The following is a 26,528-nucleotide window of genomic DNA, read 5'->3' as shown; positions in this document are numbered from 1 at the left end:
TTGGCACAAGATGACCTGAAGAATCATTCAAGGGCTTTGGGGGAGTTGTGTTGGTTATTTTTAACAGCGTATTAAATTTATAAAACCTGATTTAAAATTGATAGGTGAAGTTGATGCTATTGATGTCAACAGGACTGGGATTTTGCTTAATACTAAATGTTAAATGTGGCAAATCAGAATTTGGAGAAATTGCTGCCTTAATCCCAGGCACCTTTAGCCCACTGTTTGTCATCCTAATGCCCTTCTGTTTGATATTTACTTCTTTGGACGTTGCTACCTCACTCCTTTTGCAAATCCATGTTAGCATTGATGTCATAAAGTAAGCAGAATGAACGTGTGAAATTGCTTGTAAAATTATCAAATGAAATGAATAGCAAATATGATGACTTTTTTTTTTTAAGTTGAATAAGGAAACTGTCAGCAATGATGCACTCTCGTAATGCTTACTAGAGCTGAACAGTATATATATGTCTGTGCAAAAGAGGCAGCTAGACAGATCTCAGGATCCTCAAGGCTTGCCATAGTTCCAGAAGAGAGAGTAGCAGCTCTTTCTGCAACTGCTACGTATCACTTCAAAGTATAAAAAGGTAAGATTTATATGAACTACCAGTACAATTTGTTTGAGAAAGCTGAGTGCATGATCTGAATTGTATTGCCCAAAGTTTGCAATAGAGGTGCAGGATCCTTCAGCAAATTGGTGTTTTCTTCTGTGGTCATAATCATCGATATTTGGAGTTAATGACATCATCCTTTAAATCTTTTAATCTATTGAATTAGTTCAAGAGACAATGATCCAAAAAAGGGCAATCAACTGTTTGGGTTGCAGAAGCAATTGAAAGAAGGAAGATTAACCATGAGAACATGAAAGACATGCATTGTAGTAAGAATTTAAATGTGAGATATATAGTTATTGATTTTTATATTTTTATGTCCTTTAGTATCTCCTCTAGAGATATTTAATGAACATGAGTTTAAAAATATTCACTCCTTATAGATACTGCCTAAATATGAATCAATGGGGATTAAATTAGCAGAATGCAAAAAAATTAAGTGAGCTTATATAGACACTGATTTAAAACTGTCCAAGACAGATTGTCACTCCATCGCCCTACAGATTGCCACTCCACTGCCCTACTTTTAGATTAGTTTGTCTCAAGCAACTATTCTTTTCATAGCACTGTAAGAGCTGAAAAGGAAATTTCATAGCACAAAAGTAAAAATTAAAGCCTTTCAATAGTTATTGTGATAACGGTATAAAATTTAATCTAGTCTTCCATCCTACTATGGATTTCCTTAGACTAGAACCATTACATTATACAGAACTTTCCACAAGGCATTATAACATGGTCAGTAAGTTAGATATAAAGTACATCTACCTGAAAAAGTAATTTATTTATAATTAGAAATAGTCGCTATTTGCAAACAGTTTCATGTCAATAGAAATCTATTTTATTCATTCATACATCTTCATATGAAAATATTCCCTTTTTTACTGCTGTAACTCCATAATTTATACTTTTAAACTGGAAATAGATACAAATCTGACTTTTAAAAGATTCTTTTTTGAAAACTCAATAAAATTAAGCTAGTTAAAAATGCTCATAGTGTACAAAAGACATCTGCAGTAAAATATATTGGAAAAACTAGCAAAATCAGGTTGATCAAGGAAATAATATTCAAGTAAATTTCTGATCAAGATTTGAGAGACATATTTGTTATGTACTTTCTGATGTTTCCAACTGAGATGTGTTAAGTTTTTCAACTTCCAATCAGAAAGAAATTAAAATATTTCCATTAGTCTAACATGCATAGGAACAAAAATTTTCTGTGTAAGAGTAGCCTTAGTTTTCCTGTACCTTGACAAGAAGATTGCATGGGTTTTAGCAGTATCTACTGGTGACCTAAATAACAGAGCAAATAAAACCTTTCTTCTGATTGAGAAATGAATTGATTAGCAGGAATAAACTAAACAAATATTATTTTGCTGATCATCTCTTTTTCTCTACAAAACATGTTTGTGTTCCCAAGTATAAAATAACAATTTCTTGTTTAAAAACTGTAGCTTCTTTAACTTGTTGAAAACTGCTGTTGCTGGTTTGGGTTACCAATAGCAAGTACTAAACATTGAACAAACAAAACTGATTCTAAATTTTTAAAAGAACATATCTGACAGTAGTTTAATAGCTTTTGAAAATGCTTATTTTATTAATAAGGATTCTCTTACTTGAAAATTGTATTAATTTCAAAAAACTGCATTTATACATCTTTCTTTTTAGTAATCTCCCCAGATTTTGATTCTGAAAAATTTAGAAAGAAGCTAAACATGCATTTACCTTTAAACATATACTTAAGGCATAAAGTAGCCAGTGGGACTGTTCACATCTGAAAGCTCTATAGGACTGAGGCATGAGTTAGTTCCAAAATATACTGAAATCACTGAAAATCTGTTTACCTACTGCAATGGGCTTTGAATATATTTTTAATAAGTTCTATATAAAAGAATCGCTTCTGGTGTCTGATATTGCTACAAGGAGGCTGAATTAATGACTAGACTATTTCTTTCATTCCACTTCAGTGACTTAGGTTTATGTCTAATCTGTATCGGGGTTTAACAAAGCTACAGGCAGCTGTAAACGATCTCTCTTGAGTTTTTCAGGTTAAGTGAAAGTATACCAAACTGCTAGCATACCATTAAGCAGGGCAAATTTACTTATGTATGGTGCAATAGCCAGAATTTATTTGGTTTCTAACTCCTTTACAGCTATATTAGCTAGCATGGAGGTCACTACATTAGAATCAAAGCATTTTTGAGACCACGGCAGAGTTGTCTCCCAAAGAATAGGCAGAACTTTTGTTCCATTGTTGGAAGCATATGAAATGTGAAATTATGCATTCTTTGGGATAAACATTGGATGTCAGTGTTGCACCACCAAATTACAGCTCCAAATGAAACGGTGAAAAGAGAGTTCAATACAATAGTTAGAGTTATAATAGCCTGACTACCTGGCCACTACAGTATTTGTTGGTACTACAGCAGGATATGTGCAGGTGTAGGCATCAAATCTCATATATCAGGACATTACAGAAGGCAGAAAAGAGTCTCCATATACACTGATGAAAATATGAGCAACACTGGCAGTGGCTTCTGGTAGAGAGAGGGAAATCGACTCTCATTGCTTAATAGTACAATCCACCAGAAAATTTTACATTCATCAATTTATTTTCCTGGTTTTGATTAAGATTTGATTAAGATTTTGATTGCCTTAAGTATTTTCATACTGACACTAAGGTATTCTAGTAAAATATTTATATTATTCATTAAGATTCTCTTAAAAATTAGGCCTCACAAAGTACCAGAAACAATACATTCTTCCTAACCATAGGTAAAATGCCTGCCAACAGTCAAGCTTTGCATCTACAACTGTAAGTTATTTTATAATAGATGGAAGAAACAGACTTCATAAATATCTGCTCTGAGGCTGGTCAGACTACCGGGGCAGAGTAGAAGTCCTACAGCAGTAAGGTTTCTGATGCAGGAGTTTACTTTTTCAGAGATGTCCATATAGCCCCCCATTTGCACTCAGTGCAAAGCCAACTCTAGATCTCAAAACAGAGTAATCTGCACCTTCTTTACACATCATTCCTTCATAACTTTCTTAATGGTTTCCTCCAGGCCATAGTATATTTAAATTCAGCCTATTGTGACAAGGCATTACAATAGAGAGTAGATATGTTTTCACTCAGACTGCCTTATTTTATAAATGATTGAATTTCAATAAATAACTCCTCCAGTGCAGCCAGAGGAGTTCAGTGCAGATTACATTTAGTGGGGAGGGTGTTTTTTGCCTGGGTCTTACTTTGCCACATACCACTTTACTTCAATGCACTCATCTTTCCTATCTCCCTTTGTTTTGCAGACTGTAACATAAACTTCCATAGGAAAGTGTCATGGATGGCCGAAGGGCTCTTTCAAACACACAAGTATCAGCCCAAGTACATGATGAAATTATTTCCAGTGACATTTTGCTGATGTGAACTCATTGCAACTTCTGTTGCTTTACAGCAGATTAATACTGTGACCCATACTGATTTTAAAATTAGAATGAATGAGCATTTGCTATTCATCATTCAATGAACGAGCATTTAGCCACTGAATGAATGGCATATTCAATTTCTTTGTCAAGGTCAAAAGTACCTAACTAAATTTTAAATTCATTTCCTTTTCTATACATTCATTCCATAAAGTTAAGTCATCCAAAATAATTAAACAATATATACTAGTTGATTTTGTAAGTAGATTTCCTCTCATTTCCTGTTTATACAAAGCACTTTTGAGTCTATTAGCCATTAGCTGCTCATAGTCCCTTTTGCACAGGGATTTGTGAGCCTAAAATGAATAGCATTTCTTTCAGAAGAGTTCAACAGTTTTTTCTACAGGCGATCATGTGTCAACAGACTAATACTACTGCATTAAATAATGAAAATTGTAGCACACATAATTAGGAGATTAGAGAATGCCTTATTCCCGTTCGTGACTATTCACTAAAAGATATAACTGTACTATTTGCATGAGTAAACCAGTCACTAATGTAAGTAAGGGAATCACAGCTTGGCTGTGGATCACCAAAGCAGTTGTACAGACTGTAATACTCTGGTTTACACTGAATAATCTCACATTAAAGTCAGTGAGACTGGTCAAGTTGTTATTACAGTGCATGTGATGAAGACGCATATAATAACGTAGCCATTTCTGTTATATGGTTGAAGCCAATAGAATGACCTGTAACAGTAAGAATTACATCTGCGAGACAATATTTTCTGCTTTGGTTTATTACCATTAATATGAAGTATATAGCCCATATCTTGTATACCCCATATAGCCCCATAATGCTGAAATAAAACCCCATATAGCCCCCTTAAGCTGAAATAAAGTATTACTTCAACACTGCACCAAGCAAAACCTGACATATCATGTCATGAATTGAACACAAGCCAGTGTGTGGTTTAGTGTGTTTTTTTTTTCCTAAGGAGTCACACCTATTAATAAGTCATTATTAAGTTCAGAGGCCTACTGCTGCAATATCTGTTATTTCAAAAAAAACTTTTAAAAGGAGGGTGGAGGGCCAGAAGGAAAGAATGGGGAGCTGCTAATGTGACAGTATTCTTGACAAACTTGCTTTGTTTTTTTGCTAGTGAATGAGCTGGAAAAAAATAAAAGTCACACCAGTACCCTAGTTTTGCAATAAAACAATATTATAGAAACAGATCTAATGCTTGCCTTCAGCAGAACACAGAGCAAAGGAGATACAGACCTTTATCCTCATATTACAAAACAAAGTGAGGATGCAGTTGCTCTCAGCTCACCTTGCATTCTAGAATAGAAACTAGAGCCTAAACAGAGGCTACTTCTTTTGAATGACTACCCAAGGCACTACAGTCTCCATCCACTGGACATGGACCCTGTCCTCACAGGGTCTCAATATCATCGAGTTTAGATCAGCATTAAGGATGTCTCTTTTCGATGTAATTGATTCAGACATATGTAAAGATGATTACATTTTTCTTTGTTGCCTTATTTCTGTTTTGACAGGCAATGAAAATGAAAAGTGTTTATTTTGTTGCTGGGCTCCTTTTAATGATAGTTCAAGGCAGCTGGCAAAATCCTCTTCAGGATACAGAGGAGAAATCAAGGTAAATTCTTTAGATCAAACTTCTAGAAACACTTGGCTTGAACTTTGTTTTCTTATAGTTTGAAGCAAAACAAACTATGACTTAACCAGAGTTTTTTGTATACTATTACACAGTACTTAATCTACCATTGGAATTGGCAGAAGTTTTTAATATTGCAAAGGATAGCACAGAAGTTTTTGATATTACAAACAATAGCTGCCTTAGTCAGCCAAGAAGACCTCATAATTGTGCAGTATCCAATCTGCTATGTTGATTCATTTTACTAGCCAGCTAGTGATCAATATGCAACTTGCTTTTACTTTGTGAGAGTATAAAATGGTATTTTTAAAAGAAAAGTCAATGCACCTGTAGAATGTACTATAACTACTGCCAATTAACAAGTTCTAAACTTTTCACAGATCATTCAAAGCTTCCCAGTCTGAACCACTAGATGAATCTAGACAGCTGAATGAAGTGAAACGTCACTCACAAGGCACATTCACCAGTGATTACAGCAAGTACTTGGACACTAGACGAGCTCAGGACTTTGTGCAATGGTTAATGAGCACTAAAAGAAATGGGTAAGCATTTTGGTCACATTGCTATAGATCTCCATATACAGAAACAGCCAAAAATCTAGCTGAATTCAGTTTCTTGATTTCAGCTTCCCATCACAGACCATGTATAATCCTCAAATAAGTAAAGTACTTAAGGAAAATTTATATGTAATGTTAATATGTTATTAGAAATGGGGAATATATGCAAAATCAATCAAAAGGATTTGGATAAATCAAGTGTAGTATCAGTGTATTAACTGATACGCCATCTAAAAAGACTATCTCAGCCTTTTTGGGACAGATTGTTTCAGTAAATCAATTAAGTTCAACAGGAATAAGATATGTAAATATAATGTAAAGGTCTGGGCCATTGGGCCTTAATAAAACTTACCTATCTATGGATACTCTAATCCTGACATTTCATTTGTGAAAAGGGAGCTAATGTTTAAGTTTGGTTGACCACTGGACACTTTACCAGTATCACAAGTATACTGTTAAGGTGTGAGTTGGCATGTTTTTTGAAAATGTACTTTGATTAAACAGAAGCTACCAAGCTGAGAGCAAGAATAATGTAGAAGCATGTAAGTCTATGCCCTGTGTTCTACAGGTCTGCCCACAGAATCCAAAAATCTATGATATTAATGCTTTTAAATCCCTGTGGCAGTCTTTAAAGTATAAAGTAATGATTAATTTAAATTTGTAAGCCTGAAATTATTTATAATACTCATCTATCAGTCATGGTTGTTTATCATAATATTTAAATAATAACCAGTAAAATATCAGCTTATGCATGCTCTGCAATGTACTGGTAATGATGATCTAATGATTGTGAAATTCCACTACAGCCAACAAGGACAGGAGGACAAAGAAAATGACAAATTCCCAGACCAGCTCTCCAGGTATTCTAGTTGCCACAACTTGTTACTCAAAAATAGTTTGAGCTTATTTGCTGTTAAACAAGAAAGAAAACAACTAGTATTCTTTACAATGTTACCACAATCCAGTAAATACTTACCAAAAGAAATATCTCGCACCCGCTTTTTACAAGGAAAGAGGAAATGTCTCTATGTTACTTATTCCTGCACATGTGTTCTATAGCCATATGCAATGGCTTCAAGGAATGCAACAGGATGAGAATAGATTTCAGGAAAGGACATTCCAAGTAATAAAGGAGAGCAGAGAATAAGATAAAAAGAAAAACTTGGTACAGGAAAAGTCTGAAGCAAAAAAAACCCATTATGTTGCAGAAAAGAAAAACAATGAGAAGACTAACAAAAGGAAAATGGCCAGGCACCAGTTTGCAGAGAGCTGATAAAACACGATACAATGCTCAGCCCTAAGCACTCAGTCCCATGTTACATAAACCACTCATTACAGGAAAGGAGAACACAAGACCTGCTGGATGCCAGAATTTTGTTTCTTGACAATGTTGGGGGGGGGGGTTGGAAATTTGAAACAAATAAAACAAAAACCCAGTAAGCATTTTTGCAAAACAGATTGAAATACCTACATTCATTCTTCCTTTTGTCAGAAATTCCAAAGAGGATAGCCTGGATCACAAAGATCCTTCCATTCAAAACACTGTCAATATCAGTAACAAATCTGTAATAATGTTTCATCTTCAATAAAACAGCATATCTCAACAAAATTAATGTTTCATTAAAAATGTTTCCAACAACTCTAGTTAGCATGCTGATGAAAAGTGCAGATGGTACTAAATTAGGAGGAATGGTGAAATCCCAAGAAGATAAAAAATAATAGAAAGAGCTAGAGGCCCTGAAAATTGGGCAGAAATTAGCAAATTCTGAAATAGAAATGCTAGGGAACTTACTCATGGAAAATATTCCATAATACGTCTACTTCTCAGTGCAGCTTGCCTTCCTAAGGGCCAGTCTGACATAATTTAATGCTATATCAGAGAAAGAAGCACAATAAGGTGTAGGGTGGCAGAAGGCAATTGTCTTTCTCTATTAATCTGGAGGTGATCAGGCTTGAAATTGTTCCAAGACTATCAGTTGATCAGAATGATGATTAAAAGGGTGTTCATAAAACAATCCAAAATGTAAATTCAGAAGGAATTAAGTCTGAATAGTTTGGATAAGAAATAATGAAGATGAAGGTAGGAGGAGTGGCTTAATGGAAATTTTTAGGTTAACTGAAGAGGTAACAAAAAGTATGTCTGTAGAATACAACACAGTTTGTTGATCATAGCTAATTAATCTAGCAGACCATTCCAATGCAGCTATATTTGCTTTCAGCACCCGATTCAATTTGTTCAGAACTGGTTCCGGCATCTCTGCACAAAACTGTATTGCATAGCACAGACAATGTCTTCAGAACTGAAAGATACCAAGAAAAAAAAAAATCAAGAGGAATTTGAGAAACAACAAAAACCCCTCTCCCTAATAAGAAATGCTAGTCTGGTGGGTGGGAAATAGAAATCAATAAAGGTTAAAAAAAATTACGTCCTTATTGCAGTCTGCTCCTAGAGTATTGCTCTTCTTTCAGCAATGCGATCTCCAAGCGTCATGCTGAATTCGAGAGACATGCTGAAGGCACCTACACCAGTGATATCACCTCTTATTTGGAAGGTCAAGCTGCCAAAGAGTTCATTGCTTGGTTAGTGAATGGACGAGGAAGAAGAGAGTAAGAATCCATCCATTCCTATTATTAAATTTTGCCTTGCTTTTGGGGTTAGAAATCAAGTCTAATGAAACCTTGATCTGTTTTTGATCATTCTTGCTGTACTTCATGTTTTTCTTTTGTAATAGAAGATACTCTGTGGTCGTTAGACTACCACTTTAAATTATTAAGTTCAAATACAAATTAAAACAAACCTGTTCAATATGCTGTTACACTCGAAAAGGTCAAGTTATTTTTAAGGTCAACACATCTAAAACTACACCAGACCTTCCTCTAACTACTGCCTTTCCCCCTTCACATAACATTGTTTACAGTCTCCTTAACTATCATTGAGATAATTCAAGTCTGTGTCATCTTAAATTACATTAATTTTTTACCCATGTCATCAGCTGTATTCCATGGGCTGGTGATCATTCCCAGCAGTAACTGATGACTTCCTTTCCTCTTCCCATGCTCCACAAAGTCTCTCCAAGTTGCTGCTGCCAAAATAACTATCATTTCCTACGACTATGACCTATTTTAATTTTTTTTTTATGGTTCACGGTTTCCTGGATGCAGTGCTCTGCAGTTTTGACCTACCTATGTCTCTGATTTCTTTCATTAATATCTTGTTCTTCACATACTCATTGCAGATTTCTCAAGTCTATTTACTTCATCTACTCGCTCATGACTTTACATCTTTTTTCATTATATTCTTACACTTAGAATGGCCTTACCTTCAATCTCCTGCAGGCACCTTCTATCTTACCATATTTCCAACTCTGCATGGTTAGGAGCTACACCATGCACACGCCACTCCCCACCTTTTAACTGTTCTGTACTTATTTGTGCCTTTAGACTGTAAGCTCTTTGGGGCAAGGATTTCAGTTCATCCCCTGATTATATATTCTACCAGCTGTAAAGTACTATGTAAGTCTCTTGCATTATATAAAAATAATAAATAACAATAACAATAAAATATAATCTGTAAGACAAGATTGTGTGTTGTAGTCAAGGAAGACTAAATAGGTAAAATTAAATTTTGTAAATAATGATGATTTCCTGTAAAAACAGAGTTAAATAAACAAGGTCAGCTATATAGGGAAGGGAAAGGCTGTTGCCACTTCATAGTGATGTTCAGATTTGCAGTTGTTTTTCTGTCATATTTTATTTTCATGAGCAGAAATAGGGTATTTCAGTATCTGTAAGAGAGAGAGATTACAACCTAGCTGTAATGAACTGAGCTTAGAAACCTAGATGGACAATTAAATGCTTACCAATATTTAGTATTATTTGTGGTCATACTTGTATATAGCCTTCCCTGAAATTATTTCATGAAAAGAACCAGTCTACCTGTCATTGATCCCACAGCACAGTGTGTTCAGTATTAGCCCACCTGAATGGAATTCATTAAAATCTTCCTATATTTGATGGGATGAAACAAGAGGGGGAACTTTTCTAAACGAGGCCCTTGGCATAATGGTATTCCAATGGTCAAAAAAGGATAGAGCAAGAATCAGGATCTGATTCTAAATAAAAAATGCTATCGTACAGCAAACAAGCACACAGATTTTATACATGTGTTGCAATTGAGTTATTTTAACCCCCCAAAAAAGTGGCTGCTCTTAATATCTAAATACTTATGCAATCTAATTGTAAGTATAACTAGGACTTAAGTCCAATTAAAACAGAAAAAAATGTACAAAAAATTGATTATAATGTTTTAGTAGTGATATTTCTTAAATAATGATTCTTAGTAAACCTACTGTGAGTTTTATTGATGCCTAGTTTACCTGGCACAGACACTGCAGACTGAGATATGTTTTTGCATGTATAACTTTTCCAAAAAATGCTAGAGAGGAATTCAGACTCACCTGAAGGAACAGTCCTCATCTGGTAAAGGGAAACTTCCATGCTTTATTCTGTTGTTAAAATAATGCCTCAAAAGATGTTCTGATATACATCATGCTGTACTGAGCCATAACATCAGGCTCAACCCTTAACTCCTTAAGATCATAGGAAATGTACAGTGTATTAGAATCCTGTCATGAGGCCCTCTTAAATGGTTTGTTTATTTTGATCTGCAAATTGTTTGGTAACTTCTTCCCTTTGAAGTTTCCCAGAAAAAGCTCTTGTGGCTGAAGAAATGGGCCGAAGACATGCAGATGGCACTTTCACGAGTGATATCAACAAAGTCCTTGATGACATGGCTGCCAAAGAGTTCCTAAAATGGCTGATTAACACAAAAGTTACCCAAAGGTGCCTGAATTTTTATTGTATTATTCTTAATATACTGGGGTTTAAAATGTATTTGTCACACACAGGGAAAATACTGCTAATTTTTCTCTTAACTATTGACATATCTGTAACTTTGTTACAAACTTTGTTACAGACAGTGCTGAACAAAGACAAGACACTAAACAGAGCTCATTCCAAATATAATATGCATTTTGCATCAGTGATGAACCTATTTAATAGTTTCCTACGTAACTTGAGGGGAGTTTTGCCACTGAACGTTACCAGAAGTGAGGCTGTATTATATCATTGAGAAATAATTTAATTTGTGAACAGGTTAATATTTAAGAATTATTTGTTAACATTAACAAAGCGTTTCAAAAATAATAAAATGCCAACTCAAGGCACATGTGAGTGGCCAGATTTTTTAAAATGTTGGATGTCCACTTTGTAAAAATTAGTTACTTTTAGTCTTTTGACTACTGAAGCACCCAAAATGACTAGTTGATCTTGGAAATCTGAAACGACCAATATTGTCTCCAAAAATTTAGAAGACATAGTTAAAATACAGATTTTATTAACATTTTAATATGTTTGTGTTTGTTTGTAGTTCAGCATTGAAACAAACAATTTAGGAAAATAATCTATTAGAAACTATTAAAAAGCTTTTCCTTTAGGAATAATTGTTTTCAATCTGTTATTAGAGAGAGGCATTGAGGGGTCTGTGGAACTAACATCTGCTAAGTCTTAAACAGATAAAACATGTTCCACACATATTTCATAAATCTTGGGAGGTTTTTAATATGTCCTAATTGCCGCTTTTTTTTTTTTCCCCACCAGGGACCTTTTGGGAGAATACCAGTAAAAATGCAGAATAAAAATGGGATAAATGAAGATCTTCATTGCATCAACTGCCAGTTATTAAGAGATTCTGAAATCTGTATTCTGTCATTTACATTGGGTATAGCAAGCTATGTCACCTTGCATGCCAGGAAATAATTGTACCATAGTTTAGTGTTGCCAAAGGTTTATATATGGAAAACCTATTGTCTAAGAGATGGTTATCTTAACAGCTTTAAGACTATGAAAGTTCCATGTCTTCATATTTTCCATTTATTAGAACTGAAGTAACTCCATTTATATTAATGATAAAATTATTTTTCTAAAAAGTTGACTTCTACACACAAAGGATTCAATCACCAATTGCATGTGTTATTTGTAAGGGGCTGGCAGTTACAAATGCCTGAGAAGTTAATATCCCTCTTAAAACCTTTGTTATAAAAAGGCTAAGCTTTAAGGATATTAAATGATAGCCTTAAATAAATTTTTTCAAGCTTCTTTTCTGTTGACTTTTCATGTGTATAACCCTTGTGCTTCTTTGCACTCCATTTCATTTTATTCTAATATTTTAGTGTCACTGAGATCTTGGAAGTGGTTTGTTTGGAGTGATAAAACAAACTCAACATTCTGTTTTGTCACATTTTCTCCATAATGGTTCTCAGAAAAGAGCTGTGTGAACTTTGAAAAAGAAATCATGTAAAACGAAGCCAGAGGGGGAAACAAGACTGAACAGACAAGTATTCTTCATTAGCATAAATTCTTGTTTCTCAGCAAAGGCAGGAGGATAGCTTTGAAAAATACTAAGTGCAATATACTCCATTAGTAGTGGAAACTGCCACAAAATTTCTTCAAATTTTGTAAGATTGCCAAGTAAAGCCAACTCGAATGGCCCTGGGGTCACTCTTAATCTGTGTTGTATTCTCTTCTTCCTTCTTCCTCTGAGAACTTGCTTTGTCCATCATCTCTTGCGTTTAGCAACATTGTACTCTAACTTACAAGCGCAACTATCATTTCAGTAACCTGTGCCTTCTCCATCACGGTGACAGAACATTTTGTTTCCATATCTCAGTGTTTCTAGCAATCCAAACTATTACACTCTCAGCTGCCCAGGACATGTTTTTGTAGGTATGGTAGTAGCTGCAACTCTCAAATAGCCACAGGTGCTGTTATGCACCTCCTACTTCTGATGACTCCCCAAACCCACTTTTCTCCCCTTGCTATAATAGCAATATGCCAGGTATCTATATTAAAATGTCCTTAAAGGCAAGTGGTTTAAAAGAAAGCCAATAGGCTTAGCAAGCATCTAGCAGAAGTTGATATGAAGCGGGAGTATTCTTGAATCAGAATTAGCACCTGGAACTTTTGCTAGGAATAACTAGTATTGTTTTGTGTCTTATTTGTTTTTTAAAGGCATCTGAAAGTTTCACTGATGGCATAGAATTTCTGGAAAAATAAGATTAGATTGCCCTCCCAAAGTGCTACAGGAACCAATATTCTGTAATTTCAGATCAGGACTGATCATACCCAACTTGGCATCTAGAACAGCTTCTCACAGCAACAGAAAGCTGTTCAAACATCCCAGCTTTATACAATTAAAACTCAATAGAACCTTGGGCTAAAAAAAACCCCCATCATAGCATCCAAAATATCACTGGAGATTAAAAAAAAGGGGGGAAAAAAAGAGTGTGTACATATTTGTTGCTTATTCAATCCCATTTGTACACAGCGGTTTGGTTCAAAGTGCTTCTGGAATGGAAAAAGATTCAGTTATACACAGTTGGATCTATGTGGTCCAGGCTGAAATGGTACAAACAGTTAACTCTTCTATTTCCATAGATTAAGCAATTTTCTCTAAAATGTTTTATTCCACTATGTCCAGGATATTTAGTGCTCTGAAGAACAGGATTCCTGAGTTACAAATCCATTTTCCTGTGGTGCCTGTCACCAGTGTATTTCAGCATCTCCCAATGACGGCTTTGTCAGCTATGAAAATATTGTTTACCCACATTTTTGCAAATTATATGCTTTTAGGAACAGAGGGGTATAAATTATTTTCTCAAAGTTATGCATCTTGTCTGGAACACAGCAAAAATATTTAATGTCTAATTTTCTGAGTCCCAATCTAGACTATGAATCAAAAGACACCTTTTCTTCAGAAGTGAGATGAAGTTGAGCATGTTCCAGAAGTTCCAAACACGTGTTTTAGCTCAACAGGACTAGGACTTACATATCCTGAAATCACAGAGAAAGTCCATATGGGATCAAAAAAAATGAGGTATGTGTTGGATATTTCTTATACACACTAGGTGAAACTCAGTGAATGGTACAAACATAGGGAGAAATAAGTAGCAGTCACTTCTTTTAAAAGTGTCTTTACTGTACAATAGCTACCCATGTCTGCAGGCTGAGAGAGGGCAGAATAGCTGCAGCATTCAAGCCAAGAGACAATTGCTATTTACGTTTTAATCTTAATTTTGTACTCTAGTAAGGGAGAGCGATAGTTCTAGACCTTACATCCTGTGAGTGGTACATTGGTAGAGAAATTTAGGAACAGAGTGGCCTGAAGATTCCTTTTAAATAATAGATGGTTTTCAAAGTCTTCAGGCAATGAAGCAACAGCTGTCAGTTATCATGTTGATTGTGTTGCCTGTGATGCTGCTGCTTGTATGAGGGGGCTTCAACTTGCTCTCAGCAAACAAAGCAAGGGAAGTGGGACTGCTTAAGGGGTCTTGACTGGCATGCTATAAAAGATGGCACTGCAGCTGATGTGAGTTTTAAGTCTACAAAAGAGTTAGGGTATGGGTCCCATCTTATTTGAAATACATTGTAAGTGTATCATAGATGCAGTTATGGTGCATAAACTTCTTCACTCTACTGGAAAACTGAACCTTATCCTTTTTTTAAGTTGTATGAAAACAGTACCACTGGCCCAGATGTTTTGACTGTATTGTGTACTGCACCTTCTAGAATTCCATATTCCATGAATTCATGTGTGTATCTAGAGTCCTCTGTGTATCTGCACATGTGCTGCCTAGAACTTCCAGGTGGCCTTATATTAAAAAGTGTTCCCAATATTATCTCATTAACGGTACTTTATATGCTGACTGTGCAGCATCCTTCCTCTTCCACCCTATTTACTAAGTATCTGGAAAAATAAGCATACTGAAGCAAAACAAGACGACTAATAGGAATTAATACAATAAAATTAACAGAAACTGGAGATACTCTACCCATTCAACTGTGCTCTGAGGACATGTGGCAAGAATCTTCAGTTGGCAGGAAATTAATTTTATAAAGAAAAACACATAAATTTGAAAGAACTGAATGACAGCCACTACTAGCCACATTGAAAGGGTTGTCCTAATGACATAACCACAGAAAATAGGTTTTTTTCCTCATTTGCTTCCCTGATTTACAGTTAACACTCTCTTCACAATCCTCTCAAACATAACCACTGTAATGATGAATTACAAAACTGTTCTTACGCCATTTCAGCCTCAAAATGCAAAGAAACAAAAAGAAATTATTTCTGAAAAAAACAGACATTTTTAAATTATTTGGTATCAAAAGACACACTTAGTCAAGTAGAACTTGAACACTCCTCAGTGCTAATAGCACTTTTGCCCTCTCTTCCTCACAGCACATTTGAAGTGAGCCACTGAATCAGTATAAAACTTTCTCCAGCACATATTTTGTCTCCCATAGCCACACACTGAGACATCTGGAACACATTATTGCACCTGTAAAGCAGACTGTATACATTTTAGTCACAAACAATAATTTTTTTTTTGTTCTGCAGAGAGAGCTTATGTTTTCCATTTTTCCTGTTTGATTTCTCCAAATATTTCTGGAGGAAAGACTCAAATATATAAACAGACTTCTAACAAAGTCTTAAGTTTCACTGGGGCTAGAATTCTGAAGGAGACATCACATCTGGCAGGTCACCAAGTGTTTGGGAAAGCCAACCTTCAGTCTGAAAGCTGTGTTTTGGTTCTTTCTAGTAAGTAGCTCTTCCTAATCATACCACTTCTTTATGAATACTTCTGTGTTCAGCACACAATATGATGAACAGCTGTGGCTTATCAAATTTTATTGTGTAGCAGCCACTGCTGGACAGTCATTTCTTTAATCTCTTGGCATCACATTAATACATATCTGATTGCAAAAGAACACCACAGTATAAAGTAATTTGAAATACTGTTACCACAAAAGACAATCTGACAGAGCACCAGAAGCAAAACCATTGCAATCATTTTTGGGACCATGGGTATTTTGATCAGACAGGAGGAACTTGAGATTTTTCCAAGGTGTAGAGAATCACTGCTAGAACTATTGCAACTAAATGGAAAACATATTCTGCTATAGTGACTCTTACTGGACCACTCAGGTCGTTCTGAGTAGAGAATCAGGTCCCATAAGCCTTTCTGGCACGACCAGAGTCAGAAGCACTGTAGATTATTAGACGTTTAGTCTAGATACATGAATCCAGATTTCCAAAGGTACTTAAAATTGTGAACCCATTGAAACTAGCAGAAGCTAGGCATATGCTTTGTCAGCGTAGGTCTTTTTCTTCTTACAATTAACCACTGAGAAGCATTAAAATCTTGCAGATGGCCTCTCAAAACATTATTAAACTGCAACTTGGCTATGAAAAGCTTGGTAACATTCAGGTACATTTTATCACAAGACTGAGATTATAATTTGATTGTACTATACTTACTATACTATTTAAAATGTTTGGAAAGTAAAACACAGATTGGCTGAATTATATATATGTTGTGATTGGGAAAATGAAAATTCACCCTGGGGTGGGTGTTTCTTTTGTTTTGTTTTGTTTTTTATTGTTGTTGGCAAGACAAGCGAATGCACAGCATACCAGATAGGTATTTAAGTGGAGCTGTAAGACGTTCTAAAACTCTGTTCATGCATCTCACAGCATATATGGGATACTAGTTTGAAAAGTAATGTAAAAGACTGCCATTTCACTGTGATTTTACTTTGTAAAAGTGGACTTCTCTGTACACAGAAATCAGCGTTAAGGAAGCTGTGAATTTGCAGCACGTTAGATCCTGCATTATAAACTTATGCTGAGCTGCATGGAACCACTGTCAGGGCACATTAACGGCATTCCTAAAGTAAACCAATATAGCTAGCACAGTGTAAATTCATAACTCGTAGTAACCGCTACCTTCAAGGAGCATGGTATACAACAGGGAACAGAGCATAAGTTTGTATCTAAAGGAAGTCTATTACCTTCCATATAAACAAACCCTTAATGTTTGTAAATACTTTGGGTTACACTAAAGGAGATATATTTATTATAAAAAGTTACTAACCCACTTCCAGATACAGATTACTTAAGAAACAACAGCAATATACTACATGTTCTGCTCAATCTGCAGAAGTGGAATGAAGGAACAAGCAGCACAACTTTACTGAAAGCTCTGACAACAAGTATTTTGAAGGCAAAACTAAGAACATTTGCTATCTCCCTTGGCTTCGAGTCTCTTCCTCTTGCTCTAGCGGATCACATACTTTTTCTGCTCCATTTCTCAAGTCATAGAATACCTACATCTCTCTCTGGTAACTGCTAGTGTTCCGCAGATGGAGGGGGGAAAAAAGCTAAGATGGACCAAACCAAAAGCACAAACCACACCACTCAATGATTACTTTTTTGAGGCTAGAATTCTTCTCTTAGAGTAATTCCAGAAATTCCCACTGCTTTCTGACTAATTGGTGCTGCTCAGCTTCTTAAACAATCAAATGCTTTCTAGTTTTGATTTACATCCTAGTCTCAGTCTTTTCCACCCATTAGTCCTACCACCTCAACACGTACTTCAAATTCTCCTGGGAAATGGAATTGTCTGATGTGATAAACCAGGGTCATCTTCAGAGCTAAATTTTAAACTTTTATCCTGTACTTCCATGTTCTGGTCTTAATTTAAAACTCCATTTTGCAGACCTACAAATCCATCTCTTTTATGCCAAGAACCTGTGCCGAAGAAATAAATATAAGCCCTTCCTGCGATTTTACCGGTCTTTCCATTACTTGGTTGCCAGAGAAAGAACTTCAAAGAGCAGAAACCCTCCAAGAAACGCTGCTGTTATCAAAGCCTTAGGTGCTTTGCCATTAGCGTTTCTGGGACCTCGCCTGGCCGCTATCTCATTTCCTACAGAAATCCTTTCGTGTCAAAGGTCCCTCCGCTTCAACGCACAGCTCTGTCACCGCGCTCCAAGTGTTCGAACTGAAGGAGAAACCGCAGCTCGAAAACCAGCAGGCGAAGCTGCAGAGCCGGCGGGAAAAGCCAGACGTTGCACAAGCCCCGGCGCCCGGCGATGCCCGGTGCCCGCTTCCTGCGAGCGGCCGCCGCCCCCGCCCGCCTAGGCGCCTCGCGCCGCTGAAGGGGAAGTCCCTGAGGGCGGCAGCAGGAGTGCGGCGCGGCGGTCGGCTCGGCTCCTGCGCCCCGGGCAGCGGCCCCGCCCTCCCGCCGCGCTGCGCTCCGCCGGCCGCGCTGCTCCGCTCCGCCGGCCCCGCCGCGCCATGAAGGTGGGTTAGGGAGCGGGCGGGCGGCAGCGTTCGCGGGCCCCGCGCGGCCGCGGCTGCCGCCTGACGGGACTTCTCCTTGCAGACCTTCCTGAAGTGGCTGCTGGGGATCCTGGGGGTCGCCGTCGTCGTCACGGTCATCGCCGTGCCCCTGGCTCTGCTCACCGGCAGTGAGTCCGCGGCGGGGCCGGGAGGGGAGGGCGGCGCGGGGCCCCCTGCGGCCGCCGGGGCTCGGGCTTTGCCGGGCTCGGGGGATCCGCAGCCGCGACGCCCACTGCAGCGGGGCGGGGGGGGAAGTTCCCTGAAAGTTTGTGCTTTAGGGAAGGGGGGTGGTAGAGCTGCGGGTCCCGGGAAACTGGAGGGGACCTCGCCGAGGTGTCTCACCTGGGAGGACGGGGGGGCGCGGCGGGGGAGGGAGTTAAAAAGTCTCTTGAGTCCCGTGTGAGCTGAGAAAATACTAGTTACAAGCACTAGCGTTTTCAGCGTTTTCCTTTGCTATTGCGGCTGAAGGCTGTGGAACCTGCAGTAAAATGCCAATTGATCTTATCTCGTTAATACACCCTAGAAAATTTACTATCTTCCCTCTAATTTGCTTTCTTTGCACAACTTTTGTTAAAGTTATTGAGTGAAATTATACACACAGCACAGTTACAGAGGTCAGAAAAGTAGGAAAAGATTTGGAATGCATTTTTGGACTCTGATCGGTTTGTACTTTCCAGGTCGTCCTTGTAGCTCTGGATGTTAATGTGAAACAGCGTTAAATCCCCATCAAGCAATACATTGCTTCCAGCTGGTAGGACAGAGCTGCAGGTTAATCTCTCCTTTTGTGTTCTTATGATTAACAGCTGAGCAGTTGCGATAGGTAGAATTCAGCACTGTGAGCTCTAAGGAAACAAAGTGTTTTCTGGACTAGACCTTTGGGAGTCTTCTGTTTGTGAGGTGCACCCCAGGAAGTGTGCAGACGCGCATGTTGATCTTATGAATACAGCAATTGCTTATGTGCCCAGAAAGTTCTGGTGGGTTTTTTGTATGTCAATTAAAGAGGCAAAGCTTGTGTCACTAGTGTTCGTAAGGCATCATTTACATTAAACTTTTTTGCAATTCAGCTCTGTCATTATTAATATCACAGTCATTAAGTACTAGATTTTCGAAGTCCAGATACCTGAATTACATACCTTCTGGGCTAAAACTTGCATCAGTGGATGCTGACTCTCTTTTCTCTTATTTTTGGGCAGCTTTTGGCCACTTATCTCAAAAAAGCAGATTTCTGAGGTAACAGAAAATACTCTTGGTTTCAGAAGTTGGGAAGAGCAAGAGGAAGGGGTCTTGATAGCTTATCAGATGCATGCGTGCAGGCATAACACCTAGTGAAAGAATTCAGTATGCAGGCCTGAACTCTGCTGAGGGGTTGGTGCTTGTCTACCTTAATGCCAATGCTATGTCTTACTGAAAATCAAGTGGGTTTTCTTCTTTCACAAATTGTCGCATAGAAAGCCTTTTGCTGTAGAAGTGGGTGCAATTTAGAATCAGTCATTGAGTATACAGTAAATAGATTTTACTTTAAAGGAACACTTCTCTTGGATGACATACAGAATATCACCATGCTGTCAGCATTGGCTTGCATCATTTTGCTTGTAAAAGAGTAAGGCAATGTGTCAGTCTTTTTACTGTTGGCTCAAATTAATGCATGGGAAATTACCATGCACGCCCAGGTAGTTCACTAGGCCCCTCCGGGTAAAATAAGGACTGAGTTGGAGAGGTCCCAGTTCAAAAACTTGAATTCCTGTCTCTTCCCAAATCAGGCCAGCAGTAACATCTGAATAACAACTGTGAGCATTACAGTTCAGGAACTGCAGGGTGCTTTTGAATTTTTGACTGAAGGGTGCTAAACAAATGTTTTCCGTTAGCTGAGAGTGTACAGGTGGTGCACTTGTAATTACCCCTTTATAGGTTAGTGCATTTAATTGCTGACAGTTTGATTATGTGCCTTATGAACGACCTTCAGGCATGCCAATCAGCTGAGAATGCCTCCTGGGACAGTACAGGTGCTGGACTGAGTACAAAATGAGAGGTGGCAAAATTGAGGGGCGGTGGGGAGGAGCAGCTCACATGACGGTGACTATGTGAGATCAAAGTCTGTTCTGATAAAAGTAATTGTAATTGCAATCAAGTCTTTATTTCATCCCAATGGCTCAAGCATTGCGCAGCAAGTGAAAGCAATGATTATTGATATACAAAGATTATTTTGATTTTGGATTTCTTATCTTTAGCCTGCTGCTCTTCTCCTCACCATGCTTCTTAATGTACTTTCATTTCATAAGCTTAATAGTCACGCAGCACAGAATTAGTTTGTCAAATGGGTTCCAGTGCTGTAAAAGGTTGTGAAATTTAGGCACTCCAGAGGAGTTCTGGCTTGTTGGCTGCTCTGTATGCCTGTCAAGCGGAACTTCTTCACCTGTTGCAGCAATTTAGCATGGGCAAATACTGCAGGCTTAAATTTGCAAAAGGGTTCCCTAATTTTGGGTGCAACCCTTCAGTATTTACCTTGAGGGTCTTCAGCCAGAACTGTGTACAAAATTCTATAGGTTTTGTTTATACCCACTGCCTATTTTGCCACTTTATTTTATGTTTAATAACCACATGGGGCTACTTGCATCAAACAGTTTAATCTCAAAACAGCTTTGGGGCTTGTATTTGAAGTCTGTTGACGAAAGCATGGTTATGCTTTGAGGAGCTATTCAAGAGGTGACTACTGTAGCAAGTGGTTACCCTTAAAGCATGAGTATTTTCTAAAATATTGTGGTCTGTCTGCTCATGATTCACTTATCCATTTACTTAGGCTTCTCCCATTTTTTTCTCCTGTAACTTTCCATGCAAAAGGCAGATTTAAACATACACCATTACTGCTTCTCTAACAGCAGTTTTTGTTATGGCTAGCTGGGCAGAAGGGCCAGGAGTGGGAGGAAGAGTAGCCAGCGCTGAGAGCAGAAAGGAGACAGTGCAATATCTAGTATTGTTCTGCTGCCATGAGCAAGTCATGAACAGCCTTAGAGTGAGGGGTCCTGTACAACTGTCTGGTCACAAACCAGGCTCCTTCACCCAGATGTCTAATTTTCCAAGGGTGAGATATTCACTAAATGAGAAGGCTCATCACTGTTGTGGTTAGATGATACCGCTTCTGCGGTCTTTTGATAGAAATGTGCCTAGAAGAGGTTGGAAAAGCACAGCAGGTGCTGGGGAGGTTAATGACCTTAAGGTCCCCTAAGGGTACTTTTGTGAGTCTGATGCCTAACTGATGTGTTGGGTATTAGTAGTGGCTGGTAGAAAGCTACCATAAATAGAGATAAGGGTTACTGGCAGCAGGAGTCCAATAAGTTCATGTTGTCATCCTGGATTTGAAGTTGAAGAATGTTGGGAGTGCTGAGACAGCTCTGTGCTTCAAGGACTCGGGAGAGGTGAGGTTGCAGATCTTCCGCACAGCCGTGTTAATGTGTAACTGAAAAAGAAATAAAAGTCTCCTAATAGCTCTTATGATTGTTCTGTTGAGGATGGTCCTATCTAAAGTCTTCCCCTGTTTACGCTATCTGCGTTCTGTCCTGAACTAAGCAAATTTGTGACTGGGTGGTGTGGAGGAGTATCCGTTGCCAGTGTCAACACTCTGCTTGCAACTGAACAGTGTATTTAAAATACGGAGAGGCTTCTGGCTGATATACAACCCTTGTATTTGAAGATCTGTGCCACAAGATGAATGAATCTGGCAGCTGTGATTTGTCACAGTTATCTTGGGAATAAGGGGTCCTGTATTATTCCAGTTTCTGAAAGGCATTAGGTTTAAGGGTGTTTAGGGAGAAACTTAGAAAATCTGTAAGGAAATGTAAAACTATGGATCAGAAATTGATCTTTGAAGTAGAATGTCTTTGAATCTAGATTCAAAAATGAAGGTTTAGATAAGAATCTTGACTCTGTGTGGGTTTTTTTAGAGAACCATTATATAACTGGTGAGCAGTAGTTAATTCCAGTAACCTAGCTTCAAAGGACTTTAATCAAAACCATGGCTGAAATTCTCCCCAAAGTTGTATGGGAGATACAGCAGGTTAATTACCATGTTGTGAGTATGCTATAGACTTGTCTGACCAAACAGTCTTTTTTCTTGAATCCGACTGTTCTAACTATTCTCTTTTCACCATGTATTCATGCACCTTGCTCTGCATTACAGGATCCTTGTAGTCTTCATGCTGTGTGTGGATATATTACTTTTATAACTAGTGAAGGAAAAGATAAGAGAATGGAGATGTTTTCCTGCTGTATGTCCTTGACTTCTGTAACTGTCATTTAAATTGGTTATCTACCTTAATTCAAATGTTGAGTAATGTAATGCAAACAAAATTACCAGCAGTGGATTGCTATCTGTAGAACACATCTGCTATTTTTATTTCCTTGCTTTGCATGAGATGAGGCAAACTTGAGAGGGACTCTGAGCTATTGATTACAGAGTTAGTGATTACCTCCCTCTGGGGAAGTCTCTGCAGCCCCAGAGGGTGATGCCTGGGTGAACTGCCAGGACCAACTCACCCGTTGGTTATGGTCTCACCTGATGGCCAGCATCAGCCACTGGGAATCAGGCGGGATTCTGGGTTAATGAACCTTTGGCCTGATGCAGCAGAGTCATTTTTACTTTCCTCTTTGCTGGAAATCCATTTCTGTGCTGTAGTTGTCACGTATCTCAGACAGTAACTGGGGGCTTGAGTGTAGGGAGGGAGGTTTTTGAGTGCTTTTTTACACACATTGGAAGAGAAACAGGGAATAAGGGACGTTTGGAAAAAATAGCCTGAAATATCACTTACTTTTCTGACTAACTACTGAATCAGTCAGGTTTCCCTTCTTGCATCTCTCACGCTGCTCCTAAATTACATTCTTAGATTGCAGATCATTCTCGCTCTTGTTCTGCTGTCGCTTTAAAATGGTGATACTCATTCACCTTTTCTGATTTTTATTGTTTATCTTTCCCTTTCTTTCTCATTGTTGCTGAGCATCATGGTTATATTCATCTTTCCCTTGTTGTGGTTATTCCAGGTCTCTCTTGGTAGTGGTGAACATGCAGTAAAACTTTTGTTATTACTGGTTTTATAGTTTTCCATGTCTTTTAAGTTGGTAACATAATTTCTTGCTCTTTTTTGTTACATATGGAAATCAGTAAAATGTGCCTTGACACTGGAGAATGAACAATACATATAGCAAAAGTAATTTTTCAACAACTTTAGATTTTGGTATGGTGATGTGTCATACCATAAACCTTACACAATAGTTAACTTCTTGTTTACTTTACACCTTACACCTACAGAAACTGGCTCAGTTTTTCTCTTGAGAAAGGGTGACACATTAAAAAAAAATCCAAAATTGAAACAAAACTGTTTATCAACGCTGAGTACTACTTACATGAAAGGTTAAGAGCCTTCTTCCCAGAAGGACTGACTTAAGTTTTTGCTATAGCAACAGGGGTATTATCACAGAATGAGAGGGGTTGGAAGGGACCTCTGGAGATCATGTTGTCCAACCCCCCCCACCAGAGCAGGTTCACCTAGAGCAGGTTGCACAGAAATGCGTCCGGGTGAGTTTTGAGTATCTCCAGAGAAAGAGACTCCACAATGTCCCTGGGCAGCTTGTTCCAGTGCTCTGCCACCCTCAAAGTAAAGAAGCTCCTCATGTTTAGATGGAGCTTCCTATGACCAAGTTTGTGGCCGTTACCTCTCATCCTGTCACTGGGCACCACTGAAAAAATGATGTAAATACTTCCAGTATATCGTTATGACAGTGAAAAAAGGTATGTGCTGCTGGGGGTGAGAATAGGGTAGAGATGAAGAGCTAGTCATTTGGAATTTCAAAAAATAAGTCTGTATCTGGAATAGTCAAAAAAGAAAAATGGCAAGAAAATTCAGCCTACAGCTTCTCTGAGAAACCTAAGAGTGCAAGAAGCTGTTTTGCTAAAATACAAGCATACATTGCCCTGTATCCAATCTTCAAAGCCGATAAAATGCTCTTGAACGTCAACAACTACTTTATTTTGTCAAAATAAACCTGTTTGGCACCTTTTTCCAAACGAAATCTGAACAAGAAGAACCAAAATGCAGAATTCAATGTATGTTGAGTGTCTTTGGTCAGTGGCGTAATGTGGATAAGTAAGAATATACTGGTAGTGGCCTGTCTCGCAAATTAAGAAAATACTTCAACTAGAACTTCTATGACTATACCCTTACAGCTTGGCGTATGTTTTCATATTCAGTTACTATGTGGAAGGTGTTGACAGAAAATGAAATTTTAATTTTATACACAGCCAACAAATCTTAATAGTGGCCTGATTTTTAGTAATGAGACCTCAGCAAAATATGTATGTCACCAGGGGGAAAAAACATTCATCAGTTTGGAAAAATCCCTAAACCTGTTCATCAGCCACCTGTCTTAAATTGCTCCTCCTTTTCCAAGAGAGAATTTTGTTGCTTTCTGAAGCCCCTCTAATAGAAAATGACACTTACTCAATTAGGAAGGAGGGAAGTGATGTTCCCAACTAGACAACTGTGCCTGAATATCTGATGCACTCTTGTTCATAATCCATCAAATTAAATATTCAGTTAATACAGAATAATTAACCTGAGAAATTAATATTCTCACGGAAACCTCATGAGCAAAAAATCTAGTAATTTTTTAGAACAGTCACATTTCAGATGGAATTGAGCAAGCGGTTTTTTTAAACTTTACTGAGCATCTTAGATTAAAATTGTTGTTTGTTAGGGCTCTTGACTTTTATTGCAGCAATGGCTGGACAGTCTGTGCTGTATATATGCAGTGTGCTTATTGTTTGGAAAGAAGAGTAAAACTGTAATAGCTAATACGAATACCTTCCTGTCCTGTTCCAGATGTCACATGTATTTAACCTGCAGAAAGATAATCTGCAAAAATTATTGTGAGGTGCTTTTCTCTGTGTGTGTGTTCCCAAGGACTTTACACTCTTTTTCTTCTTCTACATAATGAAAGAAGAGGTCGTCTGTTTAAAAGTATCTGAAAGACTGAGACTCTCAGAATTGATTGGGGTGGGTTATTGTCTTGGCTGATCAGTCACCATGTCTGTACTTGAGTGTTTTTATCAATTGTTTTTATCCTAGGTCTTTTGATTTGTACTGGTAGTAACAAAAAAGGAATGATTCAGTCAGTTGAAATAGAAATTGCTTCCCTTCTGGACTGTGTAGATTTGTATGAGGATAGTTTTTAGGTTTCCATTAAAAAAAAAGAAAGGCAGAGGAGGAAGCAGGGAGAGAATTGCACACCTGAATTTAAAATTTGTTTCCAGAGGAAAAAGATCACAAAGACTTACAAACTTACTATTGCTACTATTACTACTACTACTACCAACTTTCAGACTTTGGAAAGAGAAGCTTGTGCACTGCAGCCTGTAAGAAAGAGATATTTTTCATAGAAGTTGACTGCAGTGCACTGGAGCTGATGACCAAACTCATTAGCTTAACTGGGTTCAGAGTTTCACTTAGTCTTTTCATAGTAACCCAGCTACTTGGCTTTAATTTTGCAGTCAAAATAGTAATGTTGCAGTAAACATTAAGACACCTTGGTGAAAAACACATCGAGAGGGATAAATATTTAACCAGTTATTTCATCATAAGCTTATCAGTAAGCGTTTGTGATTTAATTTTTTTTTTAAATTAGACCTTCCCTGAAAATTTTACTGATCCTCAGATTTTTTTTTTATTTGAGACATTTCTGAAATTTGAGTTTAAGGATAAGCAGACCATTCACAATTGAAGGTGTCGTGAACAGAAACAGCAGTATTATGAAATATGTGACAAAGTACAAGAGCTGCTTTAATTTTAGGGTATCTTTCAAGGTCTGTACATCTACTCACATGGATGCCACATTTCATTCATCTGGACAGCCTTGCCCATCCGCTACTCTCAAACATAAGCATATATGTCTCTGCTTTGCATCATCTACCCCACAACTGATGTCTGATGCAAATATTAGCAGTCAGGGCTCTGCAGCGAAGTTCCCAGAGT

The 26,528-nt window shown here is 37.8% G+C and overlaps 2 protein-coding genes across 2 annotated transcripts in view; both read left to right on the top strand.

The window, feature by feature from the left end:
• Positions 1 to 572: 572 nt before the first annotated feature.
• Positions 573 to 11,949, top strand: GCG (glucagon). The gene is made up of 7 exons (XM_059820649.1): positions 573 to 587; positions 5,591 to 5,691; positions 6,090 to 6,251; positions 7,073 to 7,126; positions 8,736 to 8,873; positions 10,965 to 11,108; positions 11,925 to 11,949. The coding sequence occupies exons 2-7, from the start codon at positions 5,594 to 5,596 to the stop codon at positions 11,947 to 11,949; spliced, it is 621 nt and encodes a 206-aa protein (XP_059676632.1). The 5' UTR covers positions 573 to 587; positions 5,591 to 5,593.
• Positions 11,950 to 18,465: 6,516 nt separating this feature from the next.
• The window catches only part of DPP4 (dipeptidyl peptidase 4), a 39,907-nt gene continuing 31,844 nt past the window's right edge, over positions 18,466 to 26,528 (top strand). The window contains exons 1-2 of the mRNA XM_059820534.1: positions 18,466 to 18,471; positions 18,554 to 18,638. Coding sequence (XP_059676517.1) covers positions 18,466 to 18,471; positions 18,554 to 18,638 — 91 coding nt within the window. The remainder of the gene's footprint in view (positions 18,472 to 18,553; positions 18,639 to 26,528) is intronic.

Source organism: Gavia stellata, chromosome 8 (assembly GCF_030936135.1).
Source record: "Gavia stellata isolate bGavSte3 chromosome 8, bGavSte3.hap2, whole genome shotgun sequence".
Lineage (NCBI taxonomy): Eukaryota > Metazoa > Chordata > Aves > Gaviiformes > Gaviidae > Gavia > Gavia stellata.
This window is presented reverse-complemented; position numbering and strand designations above follow the sequence as displayed.